The 19,063-nt window shown below is 36.7% G+C and overlaps 1 protein-coding gene across 6 annotated transcripts in view; it reads right to left on the reverse strand.

The window, feature by feature from the left end:
- The window catches only part of COL25A1 (collagen type XXV alpha 1 chain), a gene marked incomplete at its 5' end in the record, with an annotated part of 478,255 nt that overhangs the window by 52,584 nt on the left and 406,608 nt on the right, over nucleotides 1-19,063 (reverse strand). For all 6 annotated transcript variants that reach the window (XM_082389178.1, XM_082389177.1, XM_082389176.1 and 3 more), the window contains 5 exons: nucleotides 4,043-4,120; nucleotides 5,097-5,141; nucleotides 6,681-6,725; nucleotides 7,531-7,599; nucleotides 11,637-11,699. In XM_082389178.1, the coding sequence (XP_082245304.1) occupies nucleotides 4,043-4,120; nucleotides 5,097-5,141; nucleotides 6,681-6,725; nucleotides 7,531-7,599; nucleotides 11,637-11,699 (300 nt within the window). The remainder of the gene's footprint in view (nucleotides 1-4,042; nucleotides 4,121-5,096; nucleotides 5,142-6,680; nucleotides 6,726-7,530; nucleotides 7,600-11,636; nucleotides 11,700-19,063) is intronic.

A 19,063-nucleotide genomic window follows, 5' to 3' on the forward strand; every position in this document is an offset into this window, starting at 1 on the left:
TATTGCGGGTTAGAGTTTCAGACCACCGAAATAAAGTGAATGTCGTGATAAAGCAAGTCATACAAATTTTGGTTTCCCAGTGCATATAAAAGTTTTGTTTAAACTGTAATGTATTCTATTAAGTGTGCAATAGCATTATGTCTAAAAAAAGTGTACATACCCTAATCAAAAAATACTTTTATTGCTCAAGGATATATTGTACAACACAGGGAATATAGCCAATATTTTATAATAACTATAAATGAAGTATAACCTTTAAAAACTGTAAATCACTATATGTATTGCTCACCTGTAACTTACATAATATTGTACATCAACTATACTTCAATAAAAAAAACTTTATTGCTAAAAAAAATGCTAACCATCATCTGAGCCTTCAGAGAATCATAGTCTTTTTGCAATAGTAACATCAAAGATCGCTGATCACAGGGAATTCCCTGGTGGTCCAGTGGTTAGGACTCAGCCCTTTCACTGCCATGGGCCCAGGTTTGATCCCCGGTTGGGGAATTAAGATCCTGCAAGCCATGTGGCGCAGCCAGGGAAAAAAAAAAGATCACAGATCACCATAACAAATATAATCAAAATTAACAAATTTGAAATGTTGTGAGAATTACCAAAATGTGGCAGAGAGACATGAAGTGAGCAAATGCGGCTGGAAAAGTGGAACCAATAGACTTGCTTGGCACAGGATTGCCATAAACTTTCCATTTGTAAAAAAATGCAGTATCTTCGAAATGCAATAAAAGGAGGTATGCCTGTAACAACTGTCAGTAGAGGCAAGAGTAAAATTTTATATCTCTAAGTGATATTTTTATAATTGTGATATACACTTATTTATCTAAGTATCCAGATTTTGGGGCAGGTGTTTTTTAGAGGAGGCAATAGTGAAATGGAATTTGCAAAACTGAATATCCATCACTGGTTAGAGAACTAGAAGAACAAATGTCTATTCCTTCCTCTCAATCTAATGGCTATTTAGTTTAATTTATTTATTAGGGACTCTTAATTCACTAGAGTACTATATTGGAAAAACAAATAGTTTTGAAGTGAAAAAAAAAACCTATAAGCTATTTACAAGCACAACACGTAGTTGCCTAAACAACCCCCTAAGAATAATAAATCTTTAGGTTGAGGTATAAACATGAACTAGTTGGCTGTGATGGATGTTGACTGGTTTACAGTCATATAGAACTCGAGGTGAAAAAAGGAACTGAGCACATCTATTCTTTCATATCAAGATGTAGGTGTTAGATTTTTTTAAAAAGTACAGTGCGTTTTGGCACATCAACAGAGAGTATTCAGGAGCTCCTAAAAAAATAACCCTAAGCATAATATTAGACTTTATGGACTCTTAGAAAAAATCCATTCCAAATCATTCTCATTTTACAGATCAGATCAATGAAATATAGATACATTATGTGATTTCCCTGAAGTGACTCAGCTAGTTAGTAACAGAGGGGAAATCAAAGCAGATTTCAGTTTTAGACTGAGGGTAGCTTGCTTCATGCCAGGCTCTGTTCATGTAAAGGCTTTAAAACTCTTCCACAGTCTTTCCAGAAAATGGCCATGGCCAATAACATAGGAGCATATCTTGAAAGATAAGAGAGTGGATACCTCTTAAAGGCAGTAGTAAGAATTATGGTGCCATTGGAAGCAGTTTAAGGGAAATTTACAATATTGCTAATAAAGTTTAAAAATGTGACCCTATATTTTAGAAGTAAGAACACTGACAACATAGTAAGTAAAAAAACTTCCTGTTCTTTCTCTTTCTTTATACACGCAGTTATCAACTTGCGGGAAAAAGGGAACAATTTAGAAAACTTATTCTAGAATTTGACAATAGCCCAGAGGCTACTGCTTGAGTCTAGGCCACTTGCACTGAGGAACCCTAATGCAAGCTGTTGACTGAACACACTGCCCAAGTAATGTTTCTCTAAGCAGTAAGCATGTGTCTCTATGTGCTTTATCAGAAGAAAAAGAATAAAAAGAACAGAAAAATACAAAGCTGAAGATAGATTCTGTAAAAACTATTTAATAAATGCTTTACTATTTAAAAATGATAGTTGTAACAAAGGACCCATAGAAATGTAGATCTACCATAATTAGATAATGTTAGTGAAATCATATGGGTGGAAAAAAAAATCAAACAAGTACAAAATGGAAAATATTTAAAACAACTAATTTGGCTTTCAAGCAAAAAAATGGATTGTGCATATGAATGAAGTATACTTACTAATTCAACGAATAAGTTTATTTAATATTTACATGCCTAGACCTGGGTCAGACACATTGGGGGAGACAAAATAAGTATAAGATGAGTTTCTTGTCAACAAGTAATTTACAATCTGGTAAGAGGCAAAACTAAAGTAAATTATGGAATTTGAGAATAATTAAATGTTAAACTACTGGGTCCTGACTGCTAATATTTAAAATGATTCAGAGGAGAAATTCATCTGGGTGGCAGCAGTGAATTGTTGGATAGGATTTAGATGGATGAATGAAAGAAAAAGGATAAACCAGGAAAAAAGATGGTTATTTTTATAGATATGATAAATATGTTGTGGAGAAATAAAAAATTCTGTACAGGAAAGGCAGGGTTATAGGGACTTAAAAGTCAGATGGAGAAGTTTGGGCTTGATAGAGTAGGCAAGAGGGTCACTTAAGTTTCCAAACAGATTAGAGTCATCAAAATAGTGATAGTTTAGGAAAATTACCCTTGGAGTGATATATAGGAATGGATTAGAAGAGCAAGGAGGCACTAGGGGTAGAGGAATTGGTTAAGGGCTCGTTGCAGTGTTAGATCTGATATAAACAACATGTAGACCTAGCTGGGAACGGAGAGAGTGGGGCAGCCTCAAGAGATACTTTGAAAAAGGAAACAGTAGCTTCTGGTGAGATATAAAGGATGAAGGACAAAGAATAGTTTTAAAATGACACTAAAGTTTCCATCTCAAGAAATTAGAAAACTTATGGTTTCATTAACAGAAACTGGTTAGTTAGGAAAGGGAATCATGTGGTAGGTGTGAAAGGTAACCAGTATAATTGTATGTATTGGTGGAAGTTGACAAGGCAGTGTTGCATCCGTAGTGGAAATATTCCTGGACAGCTAGAGGTATATGCAGATCAGACCTGGAGGTGAAAGATTTGGAAGGCATAATGTGAAAGAACACAAAGGGAGTGATTGTACCAAGAAAAGATCAGAGACTTGAGAATACCCAAAATTAGGGGGTGGACAGAGAAATTGGAAATACTAAAATGGAGTGGATCCATCGAAGAAGAAAACTGGAAGAAATGAGAGTAGAAGGTTGGAGAAACCAGAAAGAAAGAGTTTCAAAAGGAAGGTGGTTTAGTATAATGTCACATAAGAGTCAAGAGTGATGAGTACAATGGTTTTGACCTAGAGGTTATTGTTGACCTTTACAAGAGAAATTTCAACAAAATAATGGTACAAGCTACAACACAGGAGTCTAAGTATGAAGAGGATAAATAGGAAGCAAAGGTGATGGAGACAAGCCGCATAGTCTATGGCTTTTTATTAACGGAAGAAAAAGAATTGAACAGGAGCAGTAGCAAGAAATACCTATAAAAGACTTATTATGTGCTAGGCACTGTTCTAAGTGTATAAAATGTACTTAGTCATCTACTCACAACAACCCTAGCTCATGCACCACTTAGTAAGCAAGAGATTTGAACCCAGGCAGCTCAAACTCCAGAGCCACAGGGCTCTTAATGGCTTTGCTAGGTTCACGTATCAAGCAAGGAGACAAAGCTTGGCAAAACCAGTACAAGATTTAAGATAAGACTGACTAAAGCACACCTGAAGGTAGAAAGGAAAGAGAAGGAAAGATTGAAAAATGCTAGGAAATAAAGAGGATAAACTGGGGCAGGGAGAAGAAGATGGGTTCAGGAGATCAGGAAGAAGGTGTGCTTTGAGCAGTGGAGCCCTCTGAGATCTGAGAGGGGGTGGAAGCTGATATTTACACACATTACAAGGGTCTCATCAGTGTCAGTGTCTGTGTCAGGGCAGGGAGCAGTCACTTGCCTGCAAGGCTTCGTGGAGGTTGCCGTTGTAGTCTATGATCTCGGTGGCTCCTTGATCTCCCTTTTGACCAGGTGGACCCTATGAAAAAATCAGCCAAGAGAACGTCATGGGGGTTGGGCTAGGATGAAGAAGGGACTGTGGCGAAAACAGAAATAGCAGCAAACAGCTCTCTCTGACCATCAATTCCCGACTAAGGCCCAAATGTACTTTAGAATAAATAATCATGTTCAAAGTTTGTCCTTATTTCAAAGGAGGCAAACTACTTCTAACTTCCTGTCTGTGGTAGGTTAAATATTAAATTGGATAAAAAAGAAATACAATTCAATCTCAAAAGCTGCTTCCTAAAAATTATAATGTGTAGGCTAATCTGATTTGACTTGCAAAATTTTGTTGGCTTTATCTACATTTATTAAAGCAACTCCTGACCTCTTTCTCCTCATCTACACCTCATAGATTGCTTCTTCATTTTTTAAGAAGATGGAACACCGTACTGTAGGAAATGCTTGGCTTTCCTAACAGGAATAGAATTCCATTAAAATGGAAGCAAATAGGGAACAAATACATATATATATTTTTGAACAGTACCTATAAGGAGGGAACAAATATTTTTAAGATGTCTATCCTACTCAGTAGCTCTGCCACTGAATTTCCATTAGCCATGTCCTAATTCCCTGCCTGTGCTTTAAAAAGGTTCTGAAAATATGCACTATTGCTTTATTTTTAATTGAGTTAATTGAAAAGTGGAAAGTTCTATTAGGTGGATGGCTATGGGCTTGCTATTGCTCATTTGGCAGAGGGGAAGTAGACAGAAAGAATTCTTTAGACCTTCTCCTTATGGGCTTATCTTACTTGTTCCAGTCTACATACTCAGTGCTCCTGGTGACTGCAATGAAAAATAAGAAGAAAGGGGGGAGTAGCAGGAATAGTCACAGAAGTCTACCTCCGGTGCTGTTGTTGGGTATTATTAGTCCAAGTGCCTTGTGAAAAGCCACATAGACACACACTTCAAATCTAGGCTCACTGGAGGCCAAAAGAGTAGAGGAGACACACTCACCCTCGGTCCCAGGGCTCCAGAGTCCCCTTTGTCGCCACGGTCGCCCTTTCCCCAGTGAAAAGAGAAGAAAACTGAGTTAGTAGTGAGGCCAACAGTCCAGAAATATCTCAAATCTAAGGATGTATTTAATACCATACAGCAACACTTTTAATATGAACTTCTGAAGTGGAAAATAACAACTAGAAATACAATAACCACTGACATGGCAAATGCTTCTTTAAGATGCCCCCTGAAGTGAATTAAACTTCCCCCTTCAGATGACAGAGTATCTTGAAACAACAATACATATGGTAACTTGCTTCCTCGGGATCTTGAAAAGCAAAGCAAGTGGTTTCTATGACACCCAAAGTAAGATTTTACCTCTCAGATTGAGCCATGTTCTTGCCTGTATATGAAGAGATTGGGGGCAAGGGGGAAAAGAGCCAACCAATTAACTGGGTTGTCTGTTCTCTGAGAAGAAGTGTAGATAATAAGGACAAGGAAGGAAGAGAGATCAATGGATAGCTCATTCTAGGGAGATTAGGAGGGAAAGGTCACCAGCTGGGCCTCCCTCTGATGACGAGGATCTAAGGAAAAGTTTTCTAGAGGTACAGGTCTCTTAGTCCTCAGAAAGTGCTGAAGCGGACAGCAGCTAGCTGGGCCAGGTTGGCGGGGCTGAAGGTCAAGATCTGGGCAAACACAGCTTTCTCTTTTTTTCAACGCAATATGAAAAGTCTCTAAACGTCCATTTATGGTGTGATGACTACTTCCCATCCCCACCAAGAGACACCAGGAATCATCTAAACCTCAAACTGCAAATGCATCACTGAGAACACTTGAAATTTTCAGAAGTCTAAACAGAAATTTTGGAGAAGAGATTTGAACGTGTGTAGATTTGAAGGTTCTTTAAAATAGCCTAAAATTTACAGGGCCCTTTTCCTAAATAGAATTCAAAGCATTTTTATATGTCTTTCTACATATTCTTATAAACTGGATAAGGACCAATGAAGATGAGCAGGAAAAGGGATTATAATTTTTCTATCCACATTATGCTAATAACATTGACCATAGTAATAAAATTTCACTATGAATGGGGAATTATTAATTCCTGCTGTTTTCCCCATTTTCCACATTATTAGCATGATTAATAACATGATTCTGCTAGTAGTATATAGATTATTGCAGGTACTATATAAAGAGCATGGTAAAGGAGAGAATTTCAATTGGTGGTGAAATTTTAATGGAATGAAGGGAGTCAACTGACTTAAAAGCAAAGTATAATCTGAACATTTATCACAAAGATAGCCAGGAAATAAGAAATAAGATTATACTATATATAATTTAAGTAAAGTACTTAATTTTTTCCAAATAAGCTGTACATATGAAACAGGAAATACCATTTCTCATAAAGAAAGGTCTGAAGCACAGGAACACAAAAACAAACAAGATGAAACAAACCAACTGTTCTGAGATATCATCATAGGGATGAAATTACTGCAATCCCAGTGTGTGAAAGAGTTTAATCTAAAACATGATTCTCTGTGGAAGAGGCACATGTTACATGATGGCCTCATGTTACATTAAAATGGTTACCCGGTTACTGACCTTTGACCCCTTTGGGCCTCTAGTTCCTGATTCACCTTGTTTCCCCTATTATAGAAGAATATGAAGATGAAAAAGAGAAAATGACAGAGGGAGATAAGAACAGAAAAAAAAGAAATTAGCAGTGACTCAGAATAATAAAGAAAAATGGAAACACTTTATTTTAACTGCCTCAATATATGACTCTATATAATGTAGGCTGTTACAACACTGAACATAAGTATTATCACCGTATCATTAGTTCACTCCCTGGTCTCTCCACCAACCTTCATGCCATTATAATTCTGAAGACTGCCCACCCATCAGCGGATGGGAAGAGTTCTGTGACTAATTCTCATTAGTCTCAACAGTGTTTGCATAAATTTCCTTTTCATCAAAGAGTAAATCATTTCCTGTGTCTCTAGGTTGGGTTATTAAAATAAAGTGTTACCATACTAGTTTGCAGGAAGTTTAGAGGAATAGATTGAACAGTCAAATAAATCCTTAGCTCTCATATTTTCAAGGTGTTACACACCATCAAATTACCATAGAAACTAACACAGCACAGATCCACATTTTCCTCAGTAGGCTTTAATATACATCGAGTGGTAAGGTGTTAGTGTGACAGTACCTCCCGATTTATATTTGGATTTGTTATTAATTTGTAGACTGAACAGAACAGAGTAAACTGGAAAAGTTGAATTGTAAAACCCTTTCTAGAAAATAACGAATTGGTGTGAACTTCAATGAATCATTTGTGATTTTGGCTGTTTTAATACCCCTTGAATAATTTTATTTTAGTTGCATGTTCTAGAGTAAGTGGCACACATTTCCAAACCAGAGAATGTTGTTTTCCAGTGTGAGAATAACTGACCTTTGGTCCAGGGGCTCCAGGCTCCCCTCGATCCCCTCTTCCAGGATGCCCTGCCTCCCCACGGTCGCCCTGTCACAAATCGCAAAACAGGTAAATGGCGCCCCCTATCACCCCCAGCTAGTCCCTGTAGGTTAATGAGTGAGTTGAATAAAATCAAAGAAAGCAGAAAGTTACTATTTATTTACCACATACTCAGCATTGTATTAACCTCAACATGGATTATCTCACTTAATAATCAAAATAATTATTCAATGTTTGCATTTTCATTCCCGTTTTATAGACAAGGAAATGGTTTGGTAAATGCCTGTCAGATACCTATGTTGGTAAATGGAAAGACTCTTTCTTTTTTTTTTTTTGGCCACGCCCTATGTGGGATCATAGTTCCCCGACCAGGGATCGAACCGGTGCTCCCTGCATTGGAAGCTCGGAGTCTTAACGACTGGACTGCTACGGAAGTCCCAGAAAGACCTTTAAAGGGAATTGATAAGGGCCATCATTAATACCTCACAACAGGCATGGACATAGTTTTCAGTCTGCAGCAACTTTTTAAGATCTTCCGAAGCATGGCAAAATGGCTAAGTGCCAAGTTTTGTAATTTGATATTCTGGGCTTTACTCCTGGCTCTGGAATACTTACCAGTTCTGTGTTTTGGGGAAAGTTAGTTAAGTTCTGAAAGCCTCAGTTTCCTCTGTAAAATGGAGAAAATTAGAGTACTGGTTTCATAACCTAGAAATGGAAAGTGCTTGGCATGGTACAAGATCCATAGGTGTTACAGCTTTTACTATATTTATAGCTCTGGGAAGGATGAGCATGGTCACTGCCCACAGGGAGCTAGTGCTCTAGTTAGATAAGATCCACACGAACAAAATAGTTAAGAGTTAAGGAGTAATGTAAGGCCATATGTGAGAGAAGAAGAAACTCCACAGGGTTTTCAATGGTCCAGATTGACTTCCTTTTGGTGAGACTTGGGTCATGTCCTGAAGGATGGGGTAGGGTGTATATTATAATTATCACTGTTTATAACTGTGCTATTGATGAGCGCAGGAACTGCACGCAACACTTGACATGCATTATCCTATCTAATCCTCAGGACAAATGAGAAAGGTGTTAGTATCCATAGTCTACAGATGAGGAAACTGAAGCTCAGAGAGGTTAAATAACTTGCCCAAAACCTGTAACGTGGGAGAGCTGTAATTTAGAACTGACTGTAGTCAATCTTCAATTTTTGCATAACTGTTTTTGTATGTAAATCTTTTGCACGTCTCTGGTCATATTCTTAGGATAAATTCCTACTAGGCAAATGGCTGTGTCAAAAAGTATAAACATTTTAAAAGCTAGCTAATCGCCCTTCAGGAAGACGGTGCTGTTTTACACTCCCTGAACACAGACTTGAGAGTGTTCAGCTTTCTGCACGATGGGTAGAATTTCAATAATCAAACAAGTTTTGATTTCTGGTGATGGTATGTTTATGGATGAGGGAGGCACCCTTCTCACTGAAGGACTGATTCGTCTTGGAAAGGAAAAGAAAAATAGGATTTGGATCTGTTATGGGTGATGTAGGGCTTTAAATTCTAAGATCTTTGTCTGCATCATGCCCACTGTGGGAAGCCTTTGTGGTTTTGCAGGGGAGGTGGGACAGATTAGGGCCAGGATAAAGAAGACTCAGTAGGTTTCTCAGCATGAACCAAAAGGGAGTGGGACAATGGAGAGGTTGGGAGAAAGACAAGGGACTTGATTGGATGCAGGAGATGGAAAAGGTGCTCCAGAAGAGATTTTCCAGGGATTAGAGACTGAAGCATTTTGCTGGTATATGGAATTTTTATTTAAATATGTATATACCATGTTTGGTGTTGCTCTTAATATTTTACAGAAGAATTCTAAAATGGTTACTATAATCTTATTTTAGAGAAAAACAAAAATTGTAGAAAATCATTTCTCTGTAGTATTTACCAGAGTAGTGGAGTCTATATATGTTTACCTAGAATCACTTATTATCATCATGCCCCTAATCAGTTGCTTATTACTCTCCCTCTGGAATTACATTATATATTTGTTTACTTTTTTCTTTTCTTCCACCCCTTTCTTACACATATTACAGTGTAAGCTTCAGTAGAGTAGAGACTGTTTTTATTGCATTTATTCCCCATTCTCAAATACTAGAAAAATGTCTGGCAAAAAATGTGTTGAATTAATGAATAAACAATATTATACAAAGTATTCTAAATTATTCATAATAAAGTCCTATTTCTTTAGACTGATACAGGTTTCTCTCAGGCGCTATACAGAGGCTGAGAATACAGCAGTACATGAAACAGATTTTTAGATGCAATTATATGTCTTTCTTCATTATGATCTCTCTTCACTGTGTTGGGGATAAAATATGAGGACTTAGTTTATTTTTAAAATCTGAATTTACTGGTACAAATCCAGACTGCCTACGCAACCGGTAAAAGACTAGTGTTCAGCTGAAAGAGATTTTTAAATAATCATGACTTTTCCATTATGATACCAATTTCATGTTAGATAGGTAATTCAGCTGAAAATTAACTTCAAAATATTGTTAAATAAATTTCTTATTCACATCCCTTCTTGTGGAAATACAAAACAGTTACAGTACAGCCTTTACTTTTATTGGGAGTTCAGAGTAGTATCTGTTATAAAAGTATCTGTTCTGTAAAATCAGGCTGGGTTCTTCATGAACAGTAATTAATGTTGATTTTATGGCTCTATATCTGGACTTTTTGACTGTGGAATAGTTTAAAATAAGTGAAAAAAAGAAAATATATTTAGGGATGAACTCTACACTCCACAGTCTGTGTTTCTCCTATTTTCCCTTGTTCAGCAAACAAAATGCCACAAACATTTAGAGATCATGTTCATGCCTGGTCCTCTCCAGCACTGACCAGGTTTCCCGTTTCTTTGTGCTTATCCACAAAGCAGTCCTCTTTCTCTACCTGGTTGTGAGGCTGCAAGCCTGAATAAATACAAGAGTTCTGACATGAACACAGAATGCTCATTATTCTTTTGTTCTAGCTCTTTTTATTCCAGAAAGTGCATTTCTTGTATAAATCTGTTCAGGCTAAAACAGGCTTTCCTCATATTTTGTTAATAAGCTTGACAGCTCATTATGTGAAAAAGGAATTGCTGAGAAAACAGCAATTTTGCATAAATTCGACAGAGTTTTAGTCTCCCTTAGGCCACACATAGTTTCCATTTACTAGGATTAGAGTTATTTTCTCTTGACCAGCGGAAATGAGGACTCCTCTGTCAGAACAAACCATGAACATATTTCTTGAGCTCTTGGAAATCATCCTGGCTTATTTCTGGTGAATGCAATACACATTGAGGCAAAACTGCTATGGTTTAAAAATAAAAGAAAGTAGTTTGATCTAATTTTGCTCCTTCTTTGATTCATGAGTCTGTCATGAATAAAGTTCCATCCTCAGAGCTGTACCTTTTTATGTCTTACTGGGTAGATAAAAAGGGAACTATGGCTCTGACTGTATCCACAGCAACATAGTTTTTTATATGGCAGCATATAGATTTTGCTTTTAGGGCCCTCTCTCAGGTTGCCAAGTGGAAGATCACGAGATGGTTTTCATTACAGAATCTTTCTGCAGACGTTATTCAGGATGGATCCTTTTGGGATGAGACACTTAGGAATCTATATGACATCAGTACTTGCCTTTGAAATCTAGGGAGTGATGGGGGAATAGTAATAATGTTTGATTTATGCGTATGTCTTAAAATGCGTAATGAGGAGCAGGAGTTAATGAGTTCTACCTCTCCTCCTCAGAATTCCCTCACTTTTCCATATGGCCAGGAGACTAATAGCATCGTATCAATTTAGGTACAATTTGGGGGACAACTGGAACAATGAATGTATTCCACCATCCTGTTGTTTTGCCTAAGGCTTTCTGGAATTAACTTCCTATTATTATTATTCTATTTAACATGGTATTCCCATTAGAAGTGTTAGGAATAGGTGCTACGCTGCTTTAGTTCTCCATTAGGCAAAAATATCCGGTCACCTAAGTAACATAATGGACTAAAAATATATGACAAAAATTTTCAGAAAGAAAGGAAGGGAAAAACACTACGTTTACCTTTATTCCTGGTAACCCTGGTAAGCCTGGTTCTCCTTGAGGACCAATGAAACCTGGTTCTCCCTTTAAAAAAATGGGCATATGAGATTATTACATATTTGACAGTAAATATGTAAAGTTAAACTGATTTCCTTCTACTGGGATTTTACTCCTTTCATTGTATATAGCTTTCTTGCTGAGATCCAGCTACTAACTATAAAATTAATCAGAACTGGTTCTGATCAGTGACAGTACTTTGAGCAAGGCTTTCGAGGAGCTTGAGAAAGTAAAAGTGACAAAGAAACCAGACAAATGTCTTTACAATTTCCTTTCTCATCTGTTGTCCAATGCTTCTTATCATTTACCAAATCAAGATCCATTATGTTAGGGTGGATGTGGTAGGTAGCCTCTAAGATGGGCCTCAATGATCCCATCTCCTGGTATTCAATGCCTTTGCGTAACCCCTCTGCTTGAGTGTGCACTGGATTTACTGACTCATATCTAATGAACAGAATATGGCAGAAGTAATGGGATATCACTTCTGAGACTAAGTTATAAAAAGACGGTGGCTTCCATCCTGGGGACTCTTCCTTGTTCTCTCTCACTTGAATCAACTTGCTTTCTGGAAAACCACCTGCCATGAGCAGCCCTATGGAGAGGTCCCCATGGTGAGGACCAACGTCTGCCAACAGCCACATGTGTGAACTTGGGAGCAGATGCTCCACCTCAGTAGAGTCTTCAGATGAGATCACAGCCCTGGCTGACAGCTTGACTGCATCCTCATGGGAGACACTGAGACAGAGGTACCCAGCTGAGCCATGCTCAAATTCTCATTCCTCCAAAACTGTGAGAGGACTATTGTTTTAAGCCACTCCCATTTGGGGGGCTTGTATGGTAGGCAGCAATTGATAACTGATACAGTGGGTTTGGCTAGGGAAGAGATTCAGTAATGTTCAGATGGAAAGCAAAAAATCTCTTCTTGCCCAGCCTCAAAATCTCTTCTCTACCACCTGGAGGAAACCCAGTTGTGGTATAATAAAAAATATATATTTGGTCTTGTTCCTGGTTCCTAAAGCCTTTGGAATTTCCTGAGTAATAAGAGTAACAGGAGCATGTTTCGTTACTCTTAACGAGCCCCTTTCAAACATATCTGAGTTTATGCTAATGGGGTGACTATGGTGGGCCCCTAGATAGCTTCAGGGTCGGGGCTGTGATAAGAAGGTTGGAACTTTCAACCTTTCCCCTCCTCTCACCATCTCCAGAGAGGGAGATGGAGATTGAGTTTAAGCACCAATGACCAATGCTTTAATCAATCACGCCTACATAATGGAACTTTCATAAAACTTCCAAAGCAATGGGGACTAGAGAGCTTCTGAGCTGATGAACACATCCATGTGCTGGCAGGGTGGTGCCCCCCAACTCCACAGGGACAGAGGCTCCTGCCCTCAGGACACTTTTGACTTCACCCTTTGTACCTCTCCATTTGACTGCTCATTTTAATCTTTCATAACAAACTGTAATGGTAAGTATGGTATTTTCCTGAGTTCTGTGAGTCACTGTAGCAAATTATCAAACTTGAGTGGGAGTGGGAGAGGGTGGCTGTGAGTACCCTGGAATTTGTAGCCAAGCCAGACGTAAGTTCAGGTAAGGGGGAGGGGGTGAGGTGGGTGGTACTTGTAATTGGGGTCTGAAGTGAGGGCAGTCTTGTGGGACTGAACCCTTAAACCTACGGAATCTGATGCTAATCCTGAGTAGTTAGTGTCACAATAGGATTGAATTGTAGGACATGCAGTTGGTGCCACAGAATCAGAGTTGGAGAACTGGTGTTGGAAAAGACACCAGGTATTTGGCATCAGAAAACACCTGAGACCAGTGTTCACATATAAACTCTAAAGTTTTATTTTCTTCTTAACAACGTGAGCTCAAATGTAAAAGTCTAACTTCCTGAAATCTATAACAATGTTTTAAAGCAAAGAAAAACAAAACAAAAACATAATGGCTCTGTTCCCATGTTTTCTGGGATTTGTTTGTTTATTTGTTTCCCCCCATTGGATTATTTCTGGAGCAGTAGCTAATGTTGTTTGATATATTTGATTTTTTTCTAAGGTAGCTATATTTCAACATTTGTTTTTCAGAGCTGAGCAGGAAGATACAGAGGATGTTTGATAAGAAGTGTTAGAGTGTCATCAAATATTTCTGCAATAGTGATTTTTTAAAATATGCTGTATAAAACCTTGGTGTTGGGCAGGGAACAAAAGGATATCAGCACTGCAAAATGTGCTGAACAGCGATAAATAACTGAAATGGATTATCTCTAGCTCTTATGCTCATGGTACTGCTTTAAGAAAAAAAAAAAAAGCATAGGGGAATGAATGCTTTAGGTTTATTGTTTGCGAAATTTCTATAACTCTGTTCTACCTGTCTCCATACCTTTACATATGACGGCGAGGAAAATCTGAACAAATAATTTTGGATCAATCTCTTAATCGTCTAAAATGAAAATCAACTATATTCAGAAAAATCAATGATGACCATTCTATTTCTTGTAAAAAAAGTTTAACTTGTTGTTTTAAACAAAATACATAAGAAATATACTTACTTACAAGTAAGACATTTCTCCCAATAAAATGATTTACACAAATATATAAATATTCCCTCTCCACCCTCAAGAAAAAAGCTGTATTAAAGTTCATGTGTATCATTAGTAACAACTTACTGTCATGAAAATATAATGCAAGTTAATAGGTGGAAAGTTTACAGGTAGACAAGACTCTTGCAAATCTTCAAGTAGAAATAAAATGATTTCACTGTTAGCAAAGCAAATAGAAGTACCGTTAAAGCATACTAATAAAAGAGAAGAAAAAAGAGTAAATGTTGCAAAAATGTATTTCTTATTTAGGTCAGTGTTTAGTTTATAAAAAGTTGAAGCATGCAGTTTCAAAAGTCACCAAAAAATAAATAAGGCTTTGTGATCTCAGTGACCAAAGCGTTTTTTCTTCCTTTTTAAGAACATAATATATTTAAGTTCTCCTGAGTTAAATGGATAGCAATTTCCTTTACACAGAATGTTCAGGGTGAAAATTTTTATTTCAAGATATAAAATTAGCAATGCATTGGACACTCAACAATTTTAGCATTATTAATACTGGCTTATTTTAAAGGCTTTGAGTATGATTAGTGGTACTTTATCATGCCACTCTAAGAAAGCATCTACCATCTCGATACATTCGTTTCTTATTTCAATTTATTCAAGGGGAACAACAGCATACTTAACTTTAGGATCACAGCTTCATGTTTATTTAATGCCAGAGCTCTCAATTACTTTAGAGACATTGTCTCCATCCTGTCTACATCTTGGCAGGATTGGGAGGAAATAATCATTGGTCTCTTTTCCGTCTCAGGCTTGAAAGACAATTATTGAAATAAGGCATAAATATGTCTACTCATGGTCTTGAGCTGGTTGGACTGATTTTTACCTTCCTAGACTTATACCAGAGGTTCTCAGAGTGCCTTTTCACTTACCCTTATTAGTGTACAGAGTAGGAAAGATTGATTCATTGATATGGTTTCAGATTTCATGTTGCACCTAACCTTTAAGTTGAAACTACTACTTGTAGAGTTTGGGGTAGTATCAAAAAAAGAGTAACACAATTTCATGGAAAGGCTATTAAAATAATCTTCCCTTGTCCAATTACATATCTATATGAGGCTGGTTCTTCTTCATATGCTTCAACCAAGACAACAAATTGCAACAGACTGAATGCAGAAGCAGATATGGAAATCCAGCTGCCTTCTATTAAGCCAGACATCGAAGAGATTCGGAAAAAAAAAAAAAAAGAAGACAACAATGTCATTCTTCCTGCTAATTTTTTGTTTGTTTTGTAAAATTCAGTTGTGTTTCATAAAAATGTTATTTAGTTAACATATAATGGGTTGTTTAAATTTCTATTTTAATATCTAATACAGACATATCAATAGGTATAACCTACATAAATAAAAAATCCTTCAATCCTGATTTTTAAGTGTGTAAAAGGGTTTTGAGGTTAAATCTTTGAGAACTGTTGGTACAAAGGTACAGAATTGAGTTAAAGCCTGGCTTTGCAAGCTGTGATCCTGAGGTGCCAAATAATTAAAGATTCTGGTGTCATTAAGGGATGACTTAGTCAAGACTTATTGGATAATTCAAGCAAAGTGCTTAGCACCACCTCTAGAACAAAGTAAGTAAACTATAAATGTTATTGTTGTTCTTATCTTACAGGCTCAAAAATGCTAGCTATCATTATTATTATTAGTGGTAGTGGTATTATAACACCTCTGCAGCTAATTACAGAGATATACATGTATATCAAAAAAAGAGTAACACAATTTCATGGTGTATATACCATGTATACACATATATATGTATACACATATACATGGTGACTTCTTGATTCTTTGCGACCTGTCTGGGGTTATACTCAATACCTCTTCAACTCCTTTCAAGAAGTAACCCTAAATTTTCTCATGTGAATATATCATCATTTTATGAGACAATATCCATCTGCCAGAGCATTTAGGATTGCAAAACGAAAAGCGTGTAAGGTAGAGAAATGACAGGTTTACTAAGAGTGAGTTTCTTCCTGTAAGAAAGGGAAAGGAGAAAATGGTCATACCTATTAAATTTCCCTAAATAAATGAAATCCTTAAAAAAAAAATCTTGCTTCTTTGGCAAGGATTGATGTAGAGTTTAAAGGTCCTAGAATTTCCTAAAATGTCTAGGAGAAAGGTTATGACAGCCTACGGTTCTACAAACACTTTAATGTGATCAAAAGAATAAGCAAGTGGTTAATCCACTTTAGTCACAGTTCTAGTTAACCAGGATAGAGGAAAGAGACTGAGTCAAAGGAAGGTAGGGGAAAGCAGCTGAAATATGATTCAAACACAAAACACTTTTGCAAGATCATTTTATGAAGTAAATCAAACCACGCAAAAATGAGGTTACCTAATTTTTCAGGACAATACACAGGAGAAGTAACTATTTTTATTGGACTGTATGATGCTTCTCAGAGCCGTTTTTACATATCTAGTCTCATATAATCAATGGGAAATAGGAGATTGCTAAATTGGAAGTTATTCACACGTATTTTCTGAATAGACAAGGTGGGGGAGAGATGCAATAGAGGAAATTGGAACTATAATGGAACTAAGCTCTTATAATACTTTTAATTAAGGAACAATTAAATGTAGAGTTTTTTTCTTTTTCTTATTTACAAGGCAATTACCCGAATTAGAAAACCCAATTATAATTTGAGTGAGCCATTGTTGGAATAACATGGGAACATAAGGCAGGGATCCTTTGAAAAGGGCAGATGCTGGCTGTCATAATTAGGGAAACATGGATTTATACAGGTAAACAGCAAGTAAAATAGCTCTACCAATAAAGTGAAAACACTAAAATATGACCTTTTCTGAAACAATATTAATCTTTTCAGTATGATGTGTTAGTGCTTTTTTAAAAAATGACAATCAAAAAATGGCTAAGAAAAATGAAGGAAAGGCAGAGGCGTTAAACATTGCTTTGTCGTGAATACCAAGGCACCAATCAATAGCATAAGAATAAGTTAAGAGCACTAATTACTTCACAGCCACTTTAATCTGTTTTTCTCATATATATATATATATATACATATATCTCATTTCATATATATATGTATTCTAAATTTTCCTTCACCTCTCTACCTATTCACTCACTATCTCAAGTGAGATAGTATTTTAGGTTTTTACTTTTCTTATCATTGAGAATAAGATTACAAAGTTAACTGGGATTCCATTCATACTGGAGCTGTTGATCCTGTGTGGAAGGAAAGCAAAAGAGTGAAAGCAACCAACTAGCAGGGAGAAAGATGGAGCAAGCCAAGAGAAGAGGAAGAATGGAGAGGGACAAGCATCTTAAAATGTCCTGTTCCTCTACCATGACCAGAGCAATTAAACCCAGCATAATCAGCTATTTTTGTTGTTTTGTCTTCACCGGTCCTGGCAATGTCCAACTAGATCTACCCTTATGACAAACGGGAAAATATAAACAATGCAATATCTAACTCTTAAAATAAACACAGAGCTGTGATTTAACCAAAGCCTGGAAAAAAAAAATACAACACTGTTTATCAGAACCCTTAAAACAATCCAACGTTTTAATCACTAAAACACAAGTAATGGCTGGCACCAAATTCTGCTACCCAAAACACATGCCTACCAGTGATCAGACGGTTGTCAGAGAAACAGAAATCTCAGCTCTGTTCATGCTACTGCAATATGGCATGGATGCAGCTTCAAATTTCAAAATGAAAATAAAAATTTGGTTTAACTTTCTGGTCTTATCTTAAATATTACATCTGATTTCTTCCTGAGTTGTTTCATGAGTTTTGTCCTTTGTTTCTTCTCAACATTAATTAATGAGCTCACCACCAATGAGTTAAAAAACTAGGTCTCAGTACCAAGACAGTAACGTATCTTCCTGTGTTGAGCTGGTAGAAAAGATGAATAATGAAGTATCTGTGGTTCTGGCAACTAAACTGGGATTCACGTTGGGAAGAATAAATGCTATTAATTCAGGATAAAGCACAGTTAGGTAGGTCTAGTAATAAACTGCTGGGAGTAGCAGCAAACAGACCTATCTGAAAATCTGACACAGGTGGCTAATTTGAATGAAAGCTTTAAACATCCAGGGCACATAAAGATGCAGAAACAAATCTACAAAGAATAGCTATAGCTGAAATCAAACGTGTACTTATACATGACCAATTTAGGAAGGCCTAATGGTCTCACACTGATCTTTCCAACTATAGTTAACCCTTTCAGCAGCCACAACTTTGATCTTGTAGTATAAAGCTCAATGAAAATAAGTCATAGTAACTAATATGGGCTATATTTGAAAAATTATCCTGTTTTTTGTACCAAACAAAAAGTTCCCTTGTTGATTAGAGTGTCAGTATTAGAGTTTATCCCTCTCTCTTTCTCTGTTTTCTTTCATAAATTGGCAATATGTACACAGAGAAATGAAGTAAACTACAAGAAGATTTAGCTATGGGAATTTGGGATCTATTCACTCTGAAGGATAAAAGGAAGATGCTGCAAAGGTAAGAATTTTGACTGAAGCCACTTTTGCTCAACTCATTTGCTATTACTTTTAAAAAATTTAAACAGCCTGTTGAGATAGTTTAAATTCTGTGTATTCTGGCCAAAAACCCCGAAAAACAAAACAAAAACCCTCCAAATAACTCAAACAATTACCATCTTCACCAACCAAGAAGGCAACAAAACCTGGCCTTCTATATTATAAAAACACAAGGTAAAACTAGAAAGTTCTTTAAAAAAATGATCTTTCTGAAATCTAACAATGGCCGTTAAGTCATTAAGTCTTGGAATTCCATAATAAAATCTGGACTGATTTTTCTTCAAACTCACATTTA

This window comes from Balaenoptera borealis (assembly GCF_965194805.1).
Source record: "Balaenoptera borealis genome assembly, chromosome: 4".
Taxonomy (NCBI): Eukaryota; Metazoa; Chordata; class Mammalia; order Artiodactyla; family Balaenopteridae; genus Balaenoptera; species Balaenoptera borealis.